This window comes from Microchirus variegatus (genome assembly GCF_963457635.1).
Source record: "Microchirus variegatus genome assembly, chromosome: 17".
NCBI classification, from domain to species: Eukaryota; Metazoa; Chordata; class Actinopteri; order Pleuronectiformes; family Soleidae; genus Microchirus; species Microchirus variegatus.
Window position 1 is genome coordinate 20,859,965 of NC_139818.1, and position 19,324 is coordinate 20,879,288.

Here is a 19,324-nt window from a genome sequence, read left to right on the forward strand (position 1 = left end):
CATCAACTGCATTCTGGGAAACACAGGACACAATAAATATGATAGAGGTTTATAAAAACATGGATGAACTACAAGAACAGTATTGCAGTGCACTGTTATGAACAGCACAGACTGAAAACAGACAGGGTTTCGTCATGAAAATCGAAATTTTCACCGTGCGTTAAGAAGGAACTTCTTTGGCCTGCGTCGGCGGAGGAAGCGGCGGCGGGCAGCTTGGTGCTTTCAGTCCAGGCTTTTTCGGCGGGGGCTTCCTGAAGCTGGTCGTCTGAGCCCGAGGTGGAGGCTTGGGCTTAGTGTTCTTAGCTGCTGGGACAGCGCTGCGCGGCAGAGGAGGCGGGAGCACGGGAGGTACGGGCGGTCCAGGGGTTCTGGGTTTGGAGAACTGGACCGTTACGTGCTCGCTTGCTTTGTTCTGTTGGAAGGATCTTTGTGCTGCACAAAAAACAAGGAAAAAATGGGAGATTTAGGACGTTTTAGAGTGATTTTTCTTTTGTGGAAATTAGCGTTGTGCAAAATTTGACTTACTTTGACAGGAACTGATTTGACATTTTGTTCTTTGACCACCAGCGTATACTGACGTCATTTTAAAAAAGCAAAGACGTCTGGTATGAAATACGGTCGATATCCTGAACAGATTTGGTGTCGATTGTCCTTGTATAGACTTTTACTGCTGACATTTATTGCACTGTAGGCTGCTTTTTTTTGGTGTGTGTGGAAAAAACACTCGATCTTAAACGCTAAACCATAATCAAATGTGCTTTTTTAAAAACTTTATATCCCAAAATACCACAGTGGCTTTGGCAGTAAAATCCCTGAGAAGAGAAAGACCATCTTCAGACAGTATCCCATGACACATAACTTCAGTTTTGTTGGCAGACATGATCGTCAGGATGAAGTGACTTATGAGGGAAAGTATTTTTCAGTTTCTACCCAGCGCTGAGGTAGACGAACAATGACGCATGACCCCCGCTGGTTGATATTTTGGTCCGTGGTGTGAGACTTCCTGTTTCCTGTGTACTTCCTGGTCACTGCAACCAGTGGTAATTTATTTTCTCTCTGTCGACGAGCTGAGTCTTTTTTTTTTTTCTTTTTTTTTTAAACTTCGTGAGAGGAAAGAAAAGGGCAGAAGTAAAGAATCTGCACAGGACATAACAATAGAGCGAGGCAGACAGATAACAAGACCTAACTGTGGCCTGAGCACTAAAACAACAACTGCTGCTGTTGTTTTTAGTTGTTTTGAGTCTCTTAAAGAGTGCGTCAAATGTGGAACTAAAAGGTCTTTAAATGATTAAAAATTAGGTTTCAAATCCTCAAATTCTGCAAACTTTCCACACACTTGTTTTTATATCTTAGTGAGGACATATCATCGACTCATAGACATAATGCATTCCCTTTTTTAATCCCAATTCTAACCATAAGCCTAAAACCATGCGTTAACTCAGAAAAAGCCCATTAAAGTTGGAGGGCCCAGACACAATGTCCCCACAAGGGATAGTTTTTGTACGTTTTTTTGGACCTCACAAAGATATAAATACACACACTGTTCACCAGTGTTTGTAGAGAATATTAACATAAATGTTATGGTCTCAAATCACTTAACAAACATGTAAAAAAAGTGACATTTTTACAATTTTTACGGCAGATTAAAAAAATAATAAGTGCGAGGTATACGAGAAGGAAAGTGCAGGAATTGCTCTAGACAAGTTAATGTAAGTTAGTTAGTGGTGTTAAGATATTTTTTATAGATCTGTGTCTTCATAGGTTTAGATAGTTTTGACAGCATTAATGGTTCAAAAAGCTTAAACAGTGGAGTGAATCCTGAAGATTTCACTACTAATTGGATTCGTCTGAACGTACATTTGCTCAGAGAACTTAGACTTACATTTGGCCGGCGATGAGATCATCACACACGCTTTGGGAGAGTCTGGAGGTGCCTCCAGAATCGGCTCTAGCTGCCCTTGGTCTGAGCACTGCCTCTGCGTGGGGCTGCTGTTCTGATCCGGGTTTGGCGCTGGTCTCGTGGCTCTAGGTGGTGCTGATGGGACCTGGTTCTCTGCGGCGGAGCTGTTGAGGCAGGTACTGAGAGATGATAGAGATGATGATGATGTGATTTGATGGGTTTGTGCTGACGGCTGCTGCTGCTCCGCTACAGGGCCACACCACTTGGAGGCGCCACTGCGACTCACAGAGCCAGATTTGACCAGGAAGAAGCTGCTCAGACTGTCCTGAGAGGCTGTGCTGATGGAAAGAAACAGACAAATATTCATGTTTTTTCTCTAAAAATACTGCAATTGTTGCCATTTGATGTGACTACATACCGCAGCTTTAACTCTTCTCCTCTTGTGTCACATTATACATATATGCTTTTATTTTTCATATTTGTTCATCTTACCTGTTTGTCTTGGAGAGAGGAGTGTGATAAGAGGAGGAGGAGGTTGTGGAGGAAGAGGAGGAGACTGTTCTGTTCAGCTTCTGCTTCTCTGAGATCAAAGACTGGGCAGCAGGAACAGGAACGGGCACATGTGGAACCTCGGGAACGTCGGGGATCTCAAAGGATATATCTAAGCACAGCAAAACAGCAGAAACAAGACTTAAAACTAGTCTGTTGAAAATATTTAACACTGTTTTTGGACTGAAGTCTTTGTTCAACTTTGACTTGGTCCTGACTTGATGTTGGCATCACACACAGGCGACATGAGTGTTTAAATACCTTCAGGGAAGAGGCTGGAGCTGTACTGAATAAGAGGCTCAACGACAGTGACCACCTGGACCGAAGACGCTGACGCCATATCAAACAGAGCAGCTTCACTAAAGACACACACACAGATACAGAGGAAAAGACATTGGTCACCCATTTTTTTTCTCATAGTCTAGAGGAAAGTTCAATCAGTACGAGCAACGCGACGACATCGAATTTGCCAAACACGAACCCTTCGGCTCGTGGCCAGAGCAGGTTCGGCCCCAGGACGATGGCGATGTTGCTGGGCGTCATCTTGTTCACAGCCTGCTTCTCTGACAACAGAGACAGGAACTGGACCAGGTACCTGACAGGAGAGGGGAAACATGAAGTTGAGTGGGCGAAGAAAGGACTCACAGGAAGTAGAGGTTGAGGATATGCATGTGATGAATTCATTTAGCCAAGGTGACACCCCTGAAGTTGTACTTAGCCCTTACTCGGTGTTCCTTAAACCTTCACTTATTTAATTTTTTACGTGTAGGTGAATGTTTTACATGTGTTGGATGAAACCACTTAAAATTCAAAGACAGTGGCGATCGGCAATATTAGTTTTTGTTTAGATGCTTGGTGTGGAGATTATCAGGAGGTTTTGGGGCAATAAGATAAAAAAACACAATATTTATACTTTAGATTTGACAGTTGACCTTCGCACACAAGTGCTAATATCAGGAGGTCAAGGTAAGTCATAAAAATCTAGAGGAAAAGTCATTGAATTATCAAATCAAATCAAATTTTATTTATATAGCCCACGATTACAAAACACAGTTTGTCTCACAGGGCTCCACAGGGTTGGTAACATCCTCTGTCCTTAGACCCTCGACCAGGCTAAGGAAAAACTACCAGGGAAAAAACCCTTATAACAGGGAAAATCAAAGTCCAAATATATTGTTGTGGTGCTAATGTTGCTAAGCTATGTACCAGTTTGACCTGTACTTCTGTCTTTGTGGTTGAGCTGGATAAGACGAGCTACAAACCTGAGGTTGTTGTAGTTTTCATGTGGCAGTTTCCTCAGCAGGTCGCTCAACTTCTCCAGCTTCTCTGTCAAGTCTTTCTCCCTGTGAAGACAGACGACAAACTCAGGACACACACACACACATAGGAATCCAGGATAAAATATTTGGAGTGTTGGCGTCATACGCACCCTGCTGCTTTGAACCAGTCATTGCACAGTTCGAAGGTCATCAGAGGCTCGGGCAGCTCTCGGAAGTAAGACTTCAACGCTCCTGTTATGTCGCCAAAATTAGACAGAAACGTTAAGGGACCTTAAGACGAACTTTTAGACGAATCACCGATTCTTCTACAATTGGTGAATGATTCCGTTTCTCGTATGAAAATAATTGTTGACGTTTCTGTACCAGCGACGGCGTGTGGGTCCATGCTGAACTCGCTGTGATCCACCGTCCCTTGGTCCAGACAAGACTTCAGCCTCTTCACCACCGAGGCTGCTGCCGCCAGACGAAACAGACCCTAGAACAGTAAGAAGGGAGAAGACAGTCCATGAATGGACATCCAAAGTTCAAAATGACTCCTTATGCCCTGATTGACCTCAATACTTCACCTCCATGTCATATTGTGCACCTTATTGTGTATGGAAACACAACAACATACCAATCCAGACTGTCAGCTAAGATTGGCTTCAGCTCAACCCTCAAAAACATACTTTCTATTGATAATTGCACATTTGTCCGTTCTGGGAGAGGGATTCTTCTCTGTGGCTTTTCCTGAGGTTTTATTCAATTTCCTGTCTAGTTAAAATGGGTTTTTGAGGAATTGCTACTTCACTTTACTTTAACCAAGGGTCTATGGACGGAGGGTTGCCGATGAGATTGAATTTACTGTAAAGCCAATTTGGATTTTTACACTATGGATCAAATTGATTAGATTTAAATGGTTGAATGGATGTGCTTTGTAGTGCATCTTCAACTTGAAATTTCTATAAATGTCTCAAAATCTGCAGCAATTACTTCAGTTTTACCCACCGTCTGTCCACACTAACCCACAGACCTTCATTCAAACACACAATGAGAGTTGCCCTCTGGTGGCTATTCAAGATATTCTTACTTCAGGTTTGACCTCAACTGGAAAACCTTTTACACACAGTCTACACAAGCCCAATATGGACATCACATGGAGAAAACTAAGCTGCCCACTGCATAAATAGTCCCATTAATCATCCCAACAGTCCTACCTCCTCTTCCATTCCCGTCCTGAGCAGCATGTGAATACACTCCTGGATGGGCACAGCGATGTCTCTGCTGCCTTGAGACAAGTGAGACAGCAGACTCTCACCATAGACCTTCTGATGAGAGACACTCAGCGTGGACCCTGTGTAAAGACAGGGAAATGAAGCTAGATGTAAAAATACAACAGTGAAGGAGAGGAACATAAAATGCACAGACACGGGGGGGATATAAAAATGAAACGCACACCTTTTTGACTGTGATTCTCTTTGAGCTCGCTGATGTTTTTGTTCAGGAACTCGTGGGAATTTTTGTGGTAATCTGCTTGAAGCTCAAGAAGCTAAAAAGGGAGAAAAGAGATTAGTACGGTGGCCTGGAAGTGCAAACTCACTTCATCATCTCTGGGTCACTTGAAACATTTGAAACGTTTGTAGGTATATTTTTGGGATTTTTAGGTGTTTCATGTTTTGAAATAATGGTTTGCACTTCCAAGCCACCGTAGATTAGGGCTGGATGATATGGCCAAAAAGATGGCCACAATAAAATATTTTAAAATCAGTTAATATTGATAAATATCAGATAATTAAATTGCTCTTGAGTGAAAGTTGAGGAAACCCCTTAAAATTGTATTTTTAAATGTCACTGCTGAAAGAGACTTTGTGCAATATATAAACATCATTCTACCCGGAGACGATGTACATACGCTTACATAGCTCAGAGTCTTTGTGTTTACTCTCTGAAAAACCACCAATAATAAAAAAAATAATAATAAATAAATTACAGCTCACACGAATGAAGTAGTTAGCATAATCGTCTTCTTTGGTCGCAAAATGGTACAGATCTGCAGAGTACTGGTCCTGAAGAAGCAGAAAAAGAGGAGGGGTCAAGATCAAGGAAAACACCACTGACTTCACTTCACAGGACACAATGTGCTCCCCTCTTACCTTGATGCTCTCCAACCTCTTCCAAGCTTCCTCCACTTCCTCCCTAAGACCTTCCTGCTTCGCCTGGGGACCATTGCTGGTCTGACTCCTGGCTCCACACACACACACACACAGAGTGTGTGATATGTGAGAGGATGCATTAAAACACACACACACAGCTCTGACTGAAGCGTTTAAAACTCACCTGGTCCGTGCGTTGTTCCAGTCCGTCGTGAGCTTTGCAAACTGCTTCTTGTTCCTGAGAATCTCCGGTAAATCATCCTTTAAGGAAAATGTAAAAAATAAATACATACTGTGTGTGTGTGTGTGTGTACATAGATGTTTAATGTATACATTCAATTATGTATGTCACTGTATATACACTATACTATACAGCGCTGTTTATTTTGGCTATTTACAGAGAAAACTTTCTTATAACTGCAAAAGTAGTTGAATTTCTATTTACTATTTCTCTTGACTGAATTTGTCATGATGTGATATGCTGAATATGGCTAAAATGACGCCATCTGGTGGGGAGTAGAAAAAAATTGTCACTTTCAAGGCAAAAGCCCAGATTGATAATCAATATATAATAAAATGCATATATATGCTTTAAAGTGAGATCAAAAATTGTAGTTTGAATGAGTTTCAATGGGACATTTTTGCGCCCAACGCTACGAGTGTAACACTTGTTTGTACACAGTTGTATTTTAACCTTTAAACTCTTAAGAGTTTTGTTAGTTTTCTCCTCAGCAGCAGTGGAACCAGGCGTTCATACCTCGCTGAGTTTGTTGAGCGGCTCCAGGACTTCCCGCTCCAGCTTCATCTCAAATTCAGCCAGCATGTTGGCCAGCATCTTCTCCATGAAACAGCACATCTCCAACACCCTCCTGCCACACACACACACACACACAGTTAACAGCTACATCACAGCTAAAAACCACAAAAACAGTTTGATTAAAATCTAGAGAAAAGGCGGTTAAAGGAATCCTGTCATGAGGTTTTACACGTGACAGCAGTCAACATGAGTCCAAAGTTCAAGGAACAAGCACAGATGATGAACGGATGGATGAATTATGGATGAAACCGGTCACCTGATGGAGGACTGTGCGTCCAGGTCTTTGAGGCTCTCTGCCATGCTGATGGACAGCAGCATCAGAGGGAGCTTTTTCTGCAAAGAATCAGAAGATCAACATCCACCGTTCAAACACACGTCCACATATTTTCTGCAGAAACAGTAAACGTCTGTGTTTAAAATACCATTCGTTTTTCAGCCTCCAGCCCCGGCTGACTCTGCATGCAGCCCAGCAGCTTCTTGTGAAGGACCTGCGCCGCCTTTTTGGTCGGCTCCACGCGCTGCTCCACCTTCATTTGCAAAGGAAAAATCACACACTTTTTGAGGCAATTTCTATCTATTTTTTCTTACATCATCAGATGATGTAAAAACCATAAATTGCATGTTTATCTCATAAAAAGTGAACAAAATTGGATACATTCAGGAATCTGGACATTGGTTCTTGCATCTTTTTGCAGAAAAACATTAGTTTAGTGGAACAGTACAATGCTGCAAAGTTTGAACCGTCAAACAGTCCATCTGTAATGCTATAAAAATGTGATTTATGTCATTGTAATAGTCAGAATTATTATTGAATGAGATTATAGTTTTCTCACCAAGACCAAGTCCTCGTGCAGGAGTTCGGTGGCATCCTGTGACCTGAACATGTACATAGAGTTAGTTAGTTAAAACAATTACTTAATAACCCTATAATATATAATAATGCACTGTAAGCTACAGTATAAACAGCAGATTCTTGTTTGTTGTGTAAATTAAAACTGTGAAAATTACCCCAAGGTTTAAGTCACGAACAAACAACTCTCTAATTTGAAAAATCAGCTTCATCTGATGTTTTTATATTTTCTACAGTATTTGTATTGTTTTAAGGTATTTTGGGTCACGCGTTTGTATGTTTTATTTGTTTTATTTATTTATACATTTATTTAAAGCTCCATTTCAAAGATGTGTTGACAAACACAAGCTAACGGATATTTTAGGCCAAACTGACAAACAACACAGAGACCTAAAGCTGCTGCTGCTCAGTGACAGGAAGCAGAGGCTGAAGCCACATCACTCTTGATGTTGTTTATAAAAATGGAGGGAAAAAAAAAAACAGATTTTTCTGACTTTAGAATCATTCTCAGGTTTGTGACCCTGCGAAAGAAAACCACACCCAAACCAGTCACCTCAGAGGTGTCACTTCTGTTTCCTCTCCAAAAACACCAACATGTGATGTTTGAAAACACAAAGAGGAGAAATCCCCAACACGCTTAAAGCATGTGGCCTGTTTCTTTCTTTGTTTCTCGTTTCATCTTTTTTTTTTTTCTTTTAATGTGGAAAAAGAAAAAAGTTTTAATTCCCCATACTGTATCATGTGCTTTGTCCAGACAAGTAAAAGTGTTTGTTTTAACATGGAAGGATGTGTACCTTCACAATAAAGACATAATAGAGATAAATTAAATTAAAATTCAGAAGAAAAGCTCATATTTAGTCAATAGGATACGATACTCGACTATTTCATGGATGAATCGAGTGCTCGTTTGGTCCATAAATTGATGATGATACTCTCAAATGTCTCATTTTGTCCACAAACTAAACTATTTTTCAGTTTTAATGATTTCTTTGTTATATGGAGCAAAAAAACTAGCAAATATTCTCATTTAAGAAAAAAAAATCAGAGAAATGTGGTTTAATTATTTAAAAAATAACAAAAAAAACACTCAAACTGATAAATCTATGATCTAGTGGCCCGCCACATTCAGCCCACCAGTTTGAAACCTCTACAATAAGACCTGTAAACATTGTCAAGACGACCTGCTGAAGGTCAAACTGAGCATCAGTTTGAGGAAGAAAAGGTGGCAGCATTTTCATAAAGTGGTGATCCACTGGGATTTGACACACAACCATGTCTGTACCTAATAAAGTGGACGTATATGAACATACATGCGTTCATATAGTCACAGAGGTGGGACAGCAGAGTCAGAACTGGGGTAAAGTGCTGCTGTGGTGGTGGTAGCTGGGCTGGAGCACACTTTTGCTCTGCTGCAGATGCACGCCATCTATGTATGTTTATTATTAAACCACAGTGTGTCACAGATCGAGAGGCAGCTCGGCCTACACGGTTTTTGCAGTTGCAGACCCTGTCACACTCTCTAGATCAGAGAGGCATTCAACTTGTGAAACACCTGTGAAAAAGGAATAGTTTATGGGGGGGGTTTTGAAGTGTGGTTGTATGAGGCACCGACTGAAACACACTGAGCTAAAGTTTTCTGACTCTAGAAGATCGTACGGAGTTGCTCACCAAAGTCCATAGAGAAAACTGTACATTTTACCTCACACTACACAGGAGTTATTGATCCACTTCTGCCTCCATTAGTCAGTTCAAATGAGGCATTTAGGGACTTGAATGTTTGGATTCATCCACCCGACTTAATCTTACCAGATGAGGCAGCAGTGGACCAGCAGCCCCTGTGTTCCTGTGACAGAAAAATGCTGATTTTCTCTATGGAGTTTGGTGTAGGAGAGTAGAAACTGAAGTTTCCAGTCAGAAAAGGTCGTCTTTCGACTGTATGCATAAAAAAAACAATAACCCTACACTATCACAATTTCATTATCCAAAAAAGGAAGAAAAAAATGCTAAAAATTCAGTAAAAATCATGGGGAAAAAACAGTCTCCCTTGTTAGAAAGGCCACATGATAAAGTGCACCAGCCCTGTGGCCTCGTCCACTCAGACGTGCAGAACCCCCTGTGGTACTGAAGTGCAGAGGAGCCTGAGGTTTCCCACAAAACCCCCCCCGAGCAGCAGCATCAGCAGCATGCGTCTCTTTTCAAGAGGAAGCAGCGACTGAGGCGATCCGGCTTCACGCAGATATATTTGACACTGTACAAAATGAGAACCTGGAAACCGAAGCAGAATTGGACTATTTCCTCAAACTAGGCCGTAGTGGCAAGTGAAATGAAAGGCCTGCCCCTCTCATAACCGGTTGGACGGTAAAAGTGGGGGAAAAGGGGCCTCTGAATCTGATGAAATTAGATAAATAAGTGCAAGATGAACACACTGCATCACAGCAGTTGCCACTCTAACAGAAATAGTATACTTACTTATACTGTTATTATTTCTTCTTTCAAAACTTAGCCCCGCTTTGTCTTCAGATAGATATTCAAGATGGTGTAATTATGTGTTTTTATGTTATTTGCATGGATGTCAGGGACAGACTGTGGATTAAACCTACTAAAATACTTGTAATTTCGCTTTTACGGCTTTATGAAGCAGAGCAGAGATTAAAGCAGAGCAGAGATGACAAACAATGAGTTTGCATTATTATAAACGATATAAGAGTAGGTACCAGAGTGGAACTTCAAGAGTACAGATGGACGACAGAGAAGATTCACAGACGCTGAGGCACTTACTTTGCTGTCGAGCTGAGCTGCTGCTTCAGGATGCTCAGAGACTGCCGTAACATGTCTGCACTGCAACGGCACGTTCCACCTGTCCACCTCCGTCCACCTCAGCCCCCACACAGCGTCTGAACTCGGGAGTCCAGCTCGGGTTACTTCATCTGGAGAACAGAGAAGACACGAGAAGAGAAGATCCAGGCCTGTGTGTGTGTGGGGGTCGGTGGGTTTTTGAGTGCGTGTTGTGGTCGTCAGTTTTCGTTCTTGTTTCAAAGGGAGTGAGCTCTGAAGTAACTCGTAACACAAGGCGGCGAATGAGGAAGTTGCACAGATGAAGTGCAAGTTGTGAGGGGGGAAGAGAGATGTTTTTGTGTGTGTGCGTCGGGTTTGATTGTCACACTGTGATTGAACAGCGTCAGAGACTGCAAAGACGCTCCACAACAACATGTTTCCAAAGACGAGACCGAGCGATTTGAAGTGAAGGTGTAAGGACAGAGAATTTTGATTTTATTACAGGAATATTTAAGAGAGGATTGGTATCAACTTAAAATCTTGTAATTTACCCATTTCTGTGTCCCTGCTTTCTTAATAAATGATACTTTGCCTCTTGAAATATCCTCCAGGAAGAGTGTGGTTAGTTTGTACTTCTGTAAATAATAACCGTGTGTGTGTGCTAAAGAGGTAAAAGGATATGAAAAGAGGAAACTGTTGCTCTGACAGTATGTTGTTTTTCCTCCACACAGTTCAATGTGTGGATGAAATTTAGATTTGATTTGGATGTTTTCCCTGTTTGTTGGCAGCTCATACTTCTGTCAGATTATGTGTTTTTCATGTCTACATGTTTTGGTTTTATTCAACCTTTTTTAGTTTGAGTTTAGTTTTGTTTTAACCTGCAATAACAGCTCTTTGGCCAGTAGGGGTCAGCAGAAAGGAGCTGTGGAGACAGCACTAACATACACTTGCCAATTTATACGTATACATACATACATATATACGTATACATACATACATATATATACGTATACATGCATACATTCGTATATACATACACATGCGTATATATACATACGTAGATATGCATACATACGTATATATACACGCATAGATGTATACACGCATACATACATATAGATTTATACAAATACAGAATACACACACAAAATGTAACTGTAAAATGACTTGCTAATAGTCATTTACAGTTAAATTTGGATTTAAATATGCACTTTTCAAAGTAGTTTAACTTTTGTATTGTACTGTCATGTTTCTTGTTATTTTGGAACAAAAAGCCTCTTCTATTTTCAAATTCAAATTCTTTGATTATATGTGCCCGAGAGATAACAAACTAAACTAATAATTTGATGTAATACAAGCCCTGATACCTGATGCTCACCAGAGATGCTGATTCAGGCAGAGGAGTGGACGGTCGCTACCCTCAAACGTTCAAGTGGGAGTTAACGCTGGTTGAACGGCGGCATCTAGTGGTGAAATTTCCTAAATTCAAACAAGTAACATAAACAAAAAATAATAATGCACACTTAAAAATTAAACACATCAGTCTCTTTTATCTGTCAGTGAATTTATTTTTAAAAATGATTTCAAATACATTGATGGAAAATGTGTGACATTTATTTTTTTCCTGCTATGGCTAACTTTCTGTGTTTTTTTGAGCTACGTCCATGATATAGGGAATCTGTTTTTTTACCTGATTAAGACATTTCCAAAGAAAGTCACCAACCACTGAGTTTCCTGTTCGTTATACTGTACATCTGTGCGGTGTGAAGAATAAAAATGCCCTGCAGTATTTCCTGTCTTTGTAAGATCGCCGAAGGTCCGTCACAGGAGAGTCGTCGAGGTGTCAGAGCATTTTTTTTTTAGAATTATTACCGGAGCTTAAGTGAAGAAAAACCAAACAAAAGAAATTACTAAACAGAGAGTGTAGGTGGTTTAATTACAGGAGAAAAGCTTAATGGTCTTGTGTAAACTTTAAAAAGGCAATAGAAATCGTCTCTCCTACAGACGTAGCGAGGTTCTCGTCGGAAACGGGGCAAGGCCACAAGTCACTGAGACAGTTTGAGGCTACGCTTTTCAGCAAAAAAGACAGAGTATTTAGCCGCAAGGCAATTCAAGTATAATATTCCTGGTGCTTTGGGGCAAAAGGACTAGAAAACAAACCGCTAGACTAACCGCAAAAAGTTCAAAAGAATTAAGTGAAACATTTTGAGGGGAAATTCAAAAGCCAGGAGAGAAACTTCATATAAACTACATTTTAAATTTATTGTCATAGCTACAACAGCTAAATAAAATGTGGCCAGAAAAGACTAGACAGAAACAACCAAACAAAAGTGAGAGAAATGACAAAATCATTTTGGTTTGGTACCATTTGCATAATGACAACGTATCTGTTAAGCGGCAGTAAATAATAGGCCTTTTTTTGTAAATGTCTACCCCAAACAAAAATACTGAACCAAATAGTATATTTATTTATTATCTTAGTTTCACCTCTGAAAAGTATAGTTCTCTCTCAGTCTTACAAACCAGGTAAAGATAAGTAAAGCACCGAGGGAGAAACTCATGCACACACCGACCGTAATACCTGTTCAGCTGTTGCGTAAACTTGACTTCGGTAACTTTATGAAAAAATGTATGAATAGAAAGGAATGGAAATAACTTCAGCAGCTTTAGAATTAAAACCCTGGTGGTTGAGGAAGACTAAAGAGGCAGTGAAGCACTTGGAAAACCTGTGATCGTCTCCTCTGAAAAGAAAACTAGAGGTATTCCAAATGTCGCATTCCTCTTTGTCCTGCTGTTATCCACCCGTTATCCACCCGTTACCCCCCCCACCCCCAGTCCTGACCACACAGTCATGGAAGCCCCTCTGATTTGAAAAAGGGGGATCAGGAGTTCAGGAGCACCCCCCCGATCTCCCACCACTTGCATTGGTCTGTTCCCCGTCCTCTCTCCATTCCTCCGAGACTGAAGTGCATGATGAAGCTTACAGATGGGAGGATTAGCGCTTTCCTTTGGCGTCTTCAGCTTCTTTCTCAGCTGTTTTTTTTGGGGAAAAATATCAAATTAAAATCCTTCAAATTACCCAAATTTACAGAACAAGTCTTGAATGAACTAATGGTATTTCTCACCTTTCCTGGTGTCATCCCTCTTCTTAGCTGCGTCCTCCCTCTGTTTCTTGATGATGGCCAGTCTGGCCAGGTCGGCCTTGGCCTGGTCAGTCTTCCCCTCCTGATGGAGCTTCATGTAGCGTTCCTTTGATTTCTGCTTCTCGATCTCCTCTCTGAGAGAACAGAAAGGGATTCACATGAGACGAAGCAAACGCCTTAAGACATAAAATGGAAAAGGAAACATGGTCATAAGTTGTGATTTTAATTTTAGAAGATCAAGAAAATGAGAATGAAACAAAAATGGAAGCTTCTTCCATACTACTCAGTTATATTTGCTCCTGGGACCCCTTTCCCAAAACCCCAGTTCTGTGTGGACAAAAAAGCCGATATATACAAAACATGCAGATTATCCTAAACTTGTATACAGAGCCGTAATCTGCATCCATACAAACACACATTCAGACTAAACAGGAAGACAATTCTCACCTCTGCAGTTTGTTTGTTTCCGTGGATGACATATGTATCCAGTGCAGAATTTGTGTGTTTTTAAACAAAAATGGTACGGATGTAGAAGAAGTCACCGAGTCACACATACCTCTCTCTGCGAGACAGCTCTTTGGGAGCGTTCTCGTCTATTTCAGTCACCTTCTTGTTCTTCTGAGACACACGGTTTGGATTCTCGATCTCTATAAGCCCCTCTACACCATTTCTCCTCTTGAACTGTGTCGGGTCAAAAAACAAACAAATTAATAAATAGATTAAAAACTCATTATAAACCATACAAGTCACAGATCATGAAAACAGATACTAGTCTCACCTGCTACTATAGCAGTTAATGTTTTAGAATTCTGGTGAATGTTTGACCCTTCAAAAAAACAACTTATGCAACACCCATTTTACAGCTTACCTATCGTTTCTGGTATGCAGAGTATATTGGTGTCTTTTGAAATTGAAACTTAGGATGTGACAGATTTGTTATACTTCTGCTCTGACTTATGATTGTCTGGAGCGTTTCCACAGTGCTTCCGCTTATATCTACAGCAGACAGCTTCATTTTCAGAAGAAATTTGTGTGAAATTAAGAGAACTATTTGCGGCAATCAAGAGATATGAGCAGCTGGGAGGGAAAGTAAGCATAAAGGCCGGTAAAAATCTAAATCACACCAGGAAAACCCCCAGAAAACCTGCTAAGCCAGGTGGTACCTCTCGGGCCCACCAGCGGCCCACAGCGTTTTTGTAAAAAAAAAAAAAAACTGTAATAATGACGCACTTGATAGTGTGACTTTTGTTTCAATCGGCACCTGCACAAGCGTGCGCTGATTACATGGGGGAGCACGCGCCCTTGTTCCCAGGTATAGAAAAATCCATGGTGTATAAAAAAAATCAATTTTAAATAAATGAACAAGCAACGCTAAGGTTGGCGGGGGGCCGCCAGGCTTATAATACACTGGCGGAAACCCTGCACAGAATAGTGAAATTCACATAAAGCAGTAGGAAATTAATGGATAATCAGTGTTGCACTCGCCTCAGAGTCTTCATCACTGCTGCTCTCTTCCTCAGACTCGGCAGAGCTCTCTTTTTCTGCTGCACCGGGATTTGCTTCCTGTCATAAATAAAACAAATCACACCTGATGAGATCTGTTATTTAAACCACAGTCGACTGCCATGAAGTTTTTTGTTTTTTTTCACTCACCAACTCCCTCTGTGCCTTCATCTGTCGGTCAATCTCCTCAGGGTTGCTGAACTGCTTTCCTCGGCCCTTGTGGCCCTTCTTTCCTGCAACACAATCCAGGGGTGTCACTTGCTAATAAACCTTCTTCAAGACATTACATTGTGCGTTAGACCGTCTGACAGTGTGTAGCATAACTCATAAATGAAAGGACACATTTTAAATGAAATTTTAGGCGATTGTAGATGATATGGATTCACGACTTTAAGTGAACAATTGTTAAACTTAAAGAGTTGAGCTTGAAATTGTCCATTTTACTTAGTAGTTTTCATTAATTGTTCTATACCAATTGAATACATAATTCATACTTGTCAAAATGTAACATTCTATACATCACAACCTATATATAGAACAATATTTATGACACAGTTTGAGAATTATGTTTTAAAATGACTCGGCACAAATGTGTTGGCTTCATAGGTCTAAAATATGGATTAAAATCGGAATCAGGCACGAAACAGCGGCATCGTCCCATCTCTAGTTTAAACACTGACAAGTGTTGCTGTTCTTGTGTCCAGTCCTCATGTGTGAACACACACAGGTGGTCGGTCGGTGTGTAGATCCACATATTTAAAAAAAAACATTTACTAGTATTTGACGCTATTGACGAACGCCAACCAGCAGGGGAGAAAATAAACGTTAACATACACTTTATGGCGAACGAGAGCTATCTCTGTGCACATGGTATTGGCGGTTACTGGCCAAATACTGAACATTTCAAACTAATTCACATGTTAAAATAACAAATAAGTTAACAGTTACTTCAATGTGAAGCCGTCTATTGACAATGGCTACGTTTACCGCGCCTTTCTTTGGTCGCTCCGAAAACAAAAAAAATACGACATTGGTGGTAACCGGTTAGCATGCTACAAGCTACGCATGCGAGAGTTCAACCGGAATTCACGCTAGCCACCACAGAGCTAGCTTGCTAAACATTAGCGTGTTACATTAATTGTAATATCGGCACTCACCGCCTCGGGGCATTTTTTATGATTCAAAAGTGGCGACGGCGACACCGAAGAAGTCCTCTGTTGTGTCGCTGAATACCTTGACCGTCGCGCAGACAAAAGCGGCTGTTTTTAAGTGCTCGAAGAAAGGGCTAGCGACGAGTACTTCGTGTCTCCCGCTGACGCAAACGTCGAAATGCTGCTGCGCTCACTCACACTGGGCTGTCTGCGCATGCGCAGTCAGGGAGTCAGGGCCATTGAACATATCACAGGACCACTTTATTAGGTACACCTGTTCAACTGCTCAGACCAGTGACTGATCAGCTCATCCAGGGGTTTTTTCACACAAAAAGAATAGTAAGACTTTTTTATAATAACTATTAGAGGACTATCATATCTTCAGAATGAGGAGGAAATGTGTTTTAAGTGCTTTACGTTGAAACTTAATCAATTTCACGTGGATATCAGGATATCAGGTTATAATGAGTAATTTCTGTTTTTGGTTGTTTTTTTTAATTGTGAACTAAATATTGTTGCATATTTATAACTCACTTCAAAATAATCACTAAAGTGGACCAAAGTGTTGTACAGAATAATAGATAAAAGACTATTAATTAATTAAAGACATAAAAGCTCACATGTCCCAATAAAATACATAAAGCTGCTGTTTTTCTTTTAAATTACAGTGTTTATTCACAATCTCAATACAAACATCTTACAAAGGTCAGCCTGTACTTTCCATACAGTTGTAAATCAAGTTTGTAGAGATATAACTCACAAGAAAGCAGAACAACACTACTAAATTTGATAACATTAGAATCAGATTCCAGCCACACTGAACTGCCATCAAATAATTTTGTATTGTGCCCACTTCAATGTGACCAAAAACATTTATTTATTTATTGCTGTGATCAAGTGTAGCTTTAGCAACCATATGCTGTCTTTTAACAAGTGAGTTCAATCAAATCCAGATTTCAGTCAGTTGATTCAGATAATATAAACTCACTGTGTGAAGACAGAGCTGGTGATTTGTGCGGTGGAATTGTGACAGAACTCTCTTTTTGTACAACCAAAGTTGTTTCACCTTTTTTGTATTTTTTAATGGAGGTAACTGGGGGAAAATAAATAAATAAAAGTTGTCACTAAATCTGATTTAAAACGGACTTGCTTTAAAACTGAATACAAACAGAGACCAAAACCTTATTATATGAATAAATATGGTACTTTAAAAAGGTAGAAAAACAAGATGGATATATTTTTTTACATCAATAAACGTAAAACTATAATACAAAAAGAGGACTAAGAATATTGCCATTCATGCAGGAATCAGATCACATCTGTCAATGTTGACTCTTTAATTCGTCCACTTCCTTCTCCATCATGTGGTACTCTACTGTCGTCTCTGTCAACTAAAAAAGAGAAAAAATAACATCAGTTATGTAGTATTATGTAGTATACAGAGAAAGCCAGTGATAGACTTGTATAAATGCATTGTTGACATATAAAGAAAAACAGATAATCCGTGTAATATAAAGCATGATGAAAGCTCTCACCATGTCCATAAGGAGTTCAATCTTCACTTTCAGTAGGTTGTTTTCTTCCTCCAGTTGGGCATTTCTTTTCTTAAGCCGCCGCAATTCCCTACCAGAGGTATTCCCACCAGATTCTGTTTCGACAAACAAAAAACTATTATCTGGGCACCTATGGCAACAACTGCCACGGCTCATGTCACTCTTAGGAGGGAAAAAAAGGGTAGTACCTGATACCCACTGTCCCTCTTCAAACTTCCAGTTCATGCCTCCGATGTTCATCGCAGGAGGCCCATACTCAAGACCCAGCTCGACTTCTCTCGTGGAGCGATCCAGCTACATGAGATGAGGAGGCAAAACATGATGAGATGAAACCAATGCGTCATGTAAACAATGTTAGCTGAAACTAGCCCTATTAACGATCAAACCTGCATTCGTAAGTTGGAGAGCACCGTGATATGTGCTATACAAATACAATGTGTTTGTTATATGGGTGTATACACCTGCATGATTGTTTTCCGGGACTGTTGAGTTCATTCACTCACCGTGTGGAGGCTGGACAGCGATGCGGATTTGCGAGGTGGAATCTTCTTTGGACTGAATGTGTTTCCAAAGATCGGCATCTTGAGTGACTTCTTAAGGTCCTGTATGAGATTAGCATGTGCGTTTACAGCATCACTTAGCCACAGTTCATGCTTATCAATCAGGAGGGGTTTGCAAGCCTTTGAATAAGCCATTCTGTATGAGCTTTTAGCAATGGCCTTGCTTCACAGAGGTCGCCCTCTTGCTCCACCATGTTTCTACAGCAGCAAAAACCAGAGCCAGAGCTTGCGTTTTGCACTTTGAAGGATGCTTACTACATAAACAACAGAGAGAGATGTCCATTTTGGGATGCAAAGGCCACCGTAGTTCTGCAATGCTTTTGGGAAAATGAAGGGGCGAGCTGAACTCGCAAGACTTTGGATTGGATAGTGGGAAAAGCGTCACAATTCTTACATACTGGGCCTTTAACATCAACCCATGGAAGAAGCACAACATCAAGTAAAAGCTTGGCCAGTGGTTTGCCACGATATAATACTTACAAGAATAGATGTGATTGAGTAGAACAGTTTACGATTTCATTGTTTCAACACACACACACACACACACACACAGCACTGTTTTTAAAATACAAAATGTAAAACAGAAAAAAGGTAAAGAACCAAATACTTAAATTTAATGCCAAAACAGCCAACTACAGCTAGTAAGCTCCTTTTTATACAGCCACTTAAAAGGGATCAAAGTCTTATTCTTAGCCGATTAGCAAAAAGCAAGACCAGTAAGAACAGTGGATCTCATATGGGTAGCACAAACAACAACAACTAGCTGTAGACTTCTTAACTTAGTGGCTAATTATCAATCATGACACATCGGAACACATTAATGAAACATCTCCAAACGACCTACACAGGTCTACTAGCCCTGTGTGCTACGCTAACACTACTAGCTAGTAGCTAGGTGTGGCTACGTCTCATATCTGACCTTTAATTGAAACGCTCGACTTCTTCAAAGGCTGGTTAGTAGTTGCTGAATCAGTTAAAATAACCAACTAGTGCATTTACCTCCATACAGTCTACTTGTGTAATTTCTTACAAGTGGTTGCACGAATTGTTTTCTTCCCCGAAACACAATTGTTGCTACTGCGCCTGTGCGACCGTTTCATTTCGAACTGAA

General features: G+C 40.5%; 3 protein-coding genes across 6 annotated transcripts; all 3 read right to left on the reverse strand.

Moving 5' to 3' along the window:
• Positions 1-160: 160 nt before the first annotated feature.
• sh3bp1 (SH3-domain binding protein 1) lies at positions 161-10,359 on the reverse strand (the record flags this gene model as incomplete). The annotated part of the gene is made up of 18 exons (XM_083904090.1): positions 161-432; positions 1,883-2,238; positions 2,393-2,561; positions 2,711-2,808; positions 2,931-3,044; positions 3,712-3,792; positions 3,879-3,960; positions 4,093-4,204; positions 4,926-5,062; positions 5,167-5,257; positions 5,706-5,774; positions 5,862-5,949; positions 6,046-6,122; positions 6,619-6,730; positions 6,935-7,011; positions 7,101-7,205; positions 7,512-7,554; positions 10,307-10,359. 18 exons carry the CDS (start codon positions 10,357-10,359, stop codon positions 161-163), a joined length of 2,136 nt encoding a protein of 711 aa, XP_083760216.1.
• A 1,547-nt stretch (positions 10,360-11,906) lies between these two features.
• On the reverse strand, positions 11,907-16,256 carry pdap1a (pdgfa associated protein 1a). The gene is made up of 6 exons (XM_083904260.1): positions 16,107-16,256; positions 15,100-15,182; positions 14,932-15,009; positions 14,003-14,127; positions 13,429-13,580; positions 11,907-13,336 (listed from the first exon to the last, which is right to left on the reverse strand). The coding sequence occupies exons 1-6, from the start codon at positions 16,117-16,119 to the stop codon at positions 13,299-13,301; spliced, it is 489 nt and encodes a 162-aa protein (XP_083760386.1). The 5' UTR covers positions 16,120-16,256; the 3' UTR covers positions 11,907-13,298.
• Positions 16,257-16,811: 555 nt separating this feature from the next.
• Positions 16,812-19,299, reverse strand: cby1 (chibby 1, beta catenin antagonist). Of its 4 annotated transcripts, none has more exons than XM_083903850.1 (5): positions 19,213-19,299; positions 18,157-18,255; positions 17,842-17,947; positions 17,636-17,748; positions 16,812-17,491 (listed from the first exon to the last, which is right to left on the reverse strand). In XM_083903850.1, the coding sequence occupies exons 1-5, from the start codon at positions 19,216-19,218 to the stop codon at positions 17,423-17,425; spliced, it is 393 nt and encodes a 130-aa protein (XP_083759976.1). In that variant the 5' UTR covers positions 19,219-19,299; the 3' UTR covers positions 16,812-17,422. The 4 variants fall into 4 exon arrangements, with proteins under 4 accessions (XP_083759976.1, XP_083759977.1, XP_083759975.1 ...); XM_083903851.1 differs by having other exon boundaries at positions 19,133-19,266; XM_083903849.1 differs by having other exon boundaries at positions 18,157-18,688; positions 19,213-19,264.
• Between the last annotated feature and the right edge of the window lie 25 nt (positions 19,300-19,324).

Coding starts and splice junctions, on each gene's coding strand:
- pdap1a (XM_083904260.1), bottom strand. Junction 13,581..14,002: donor GAGCTGTCTCGCAGAGAGAG/GTATGTGTGACT, acceptor CTGTTCTCTCAG/AGAGGAGATCGAGAAGCAGA. Junction 13,337..13,428: donor GAGGGATGACACCAGGAAAG/GTGAGAAATACC, acceptor CAAAAAAAACAG/CTGAGAAAGAAGCTGAAGAC.
- cby1 (XM_083903848.1), bottom strand. CDS start 18,348: ATGGCTTATTCAAAGGCTTGCAAACCCCTCCTGATTGATAAGCATGAA. Junction 17,948..18,156: donor CGCTGTCCAGCCTCCACACG/GTGAGTGAATGA, acceptor CATCTCATGTAG/CTGGATCGCTCCACGAGAGA. Junction 17,749..17,841: donor AGAGGGACAGTGGGTATCAG/GTACTACCCTTT, acceptor TTGTCGAAACAG/AATCTGGTGGGAATACCTCT.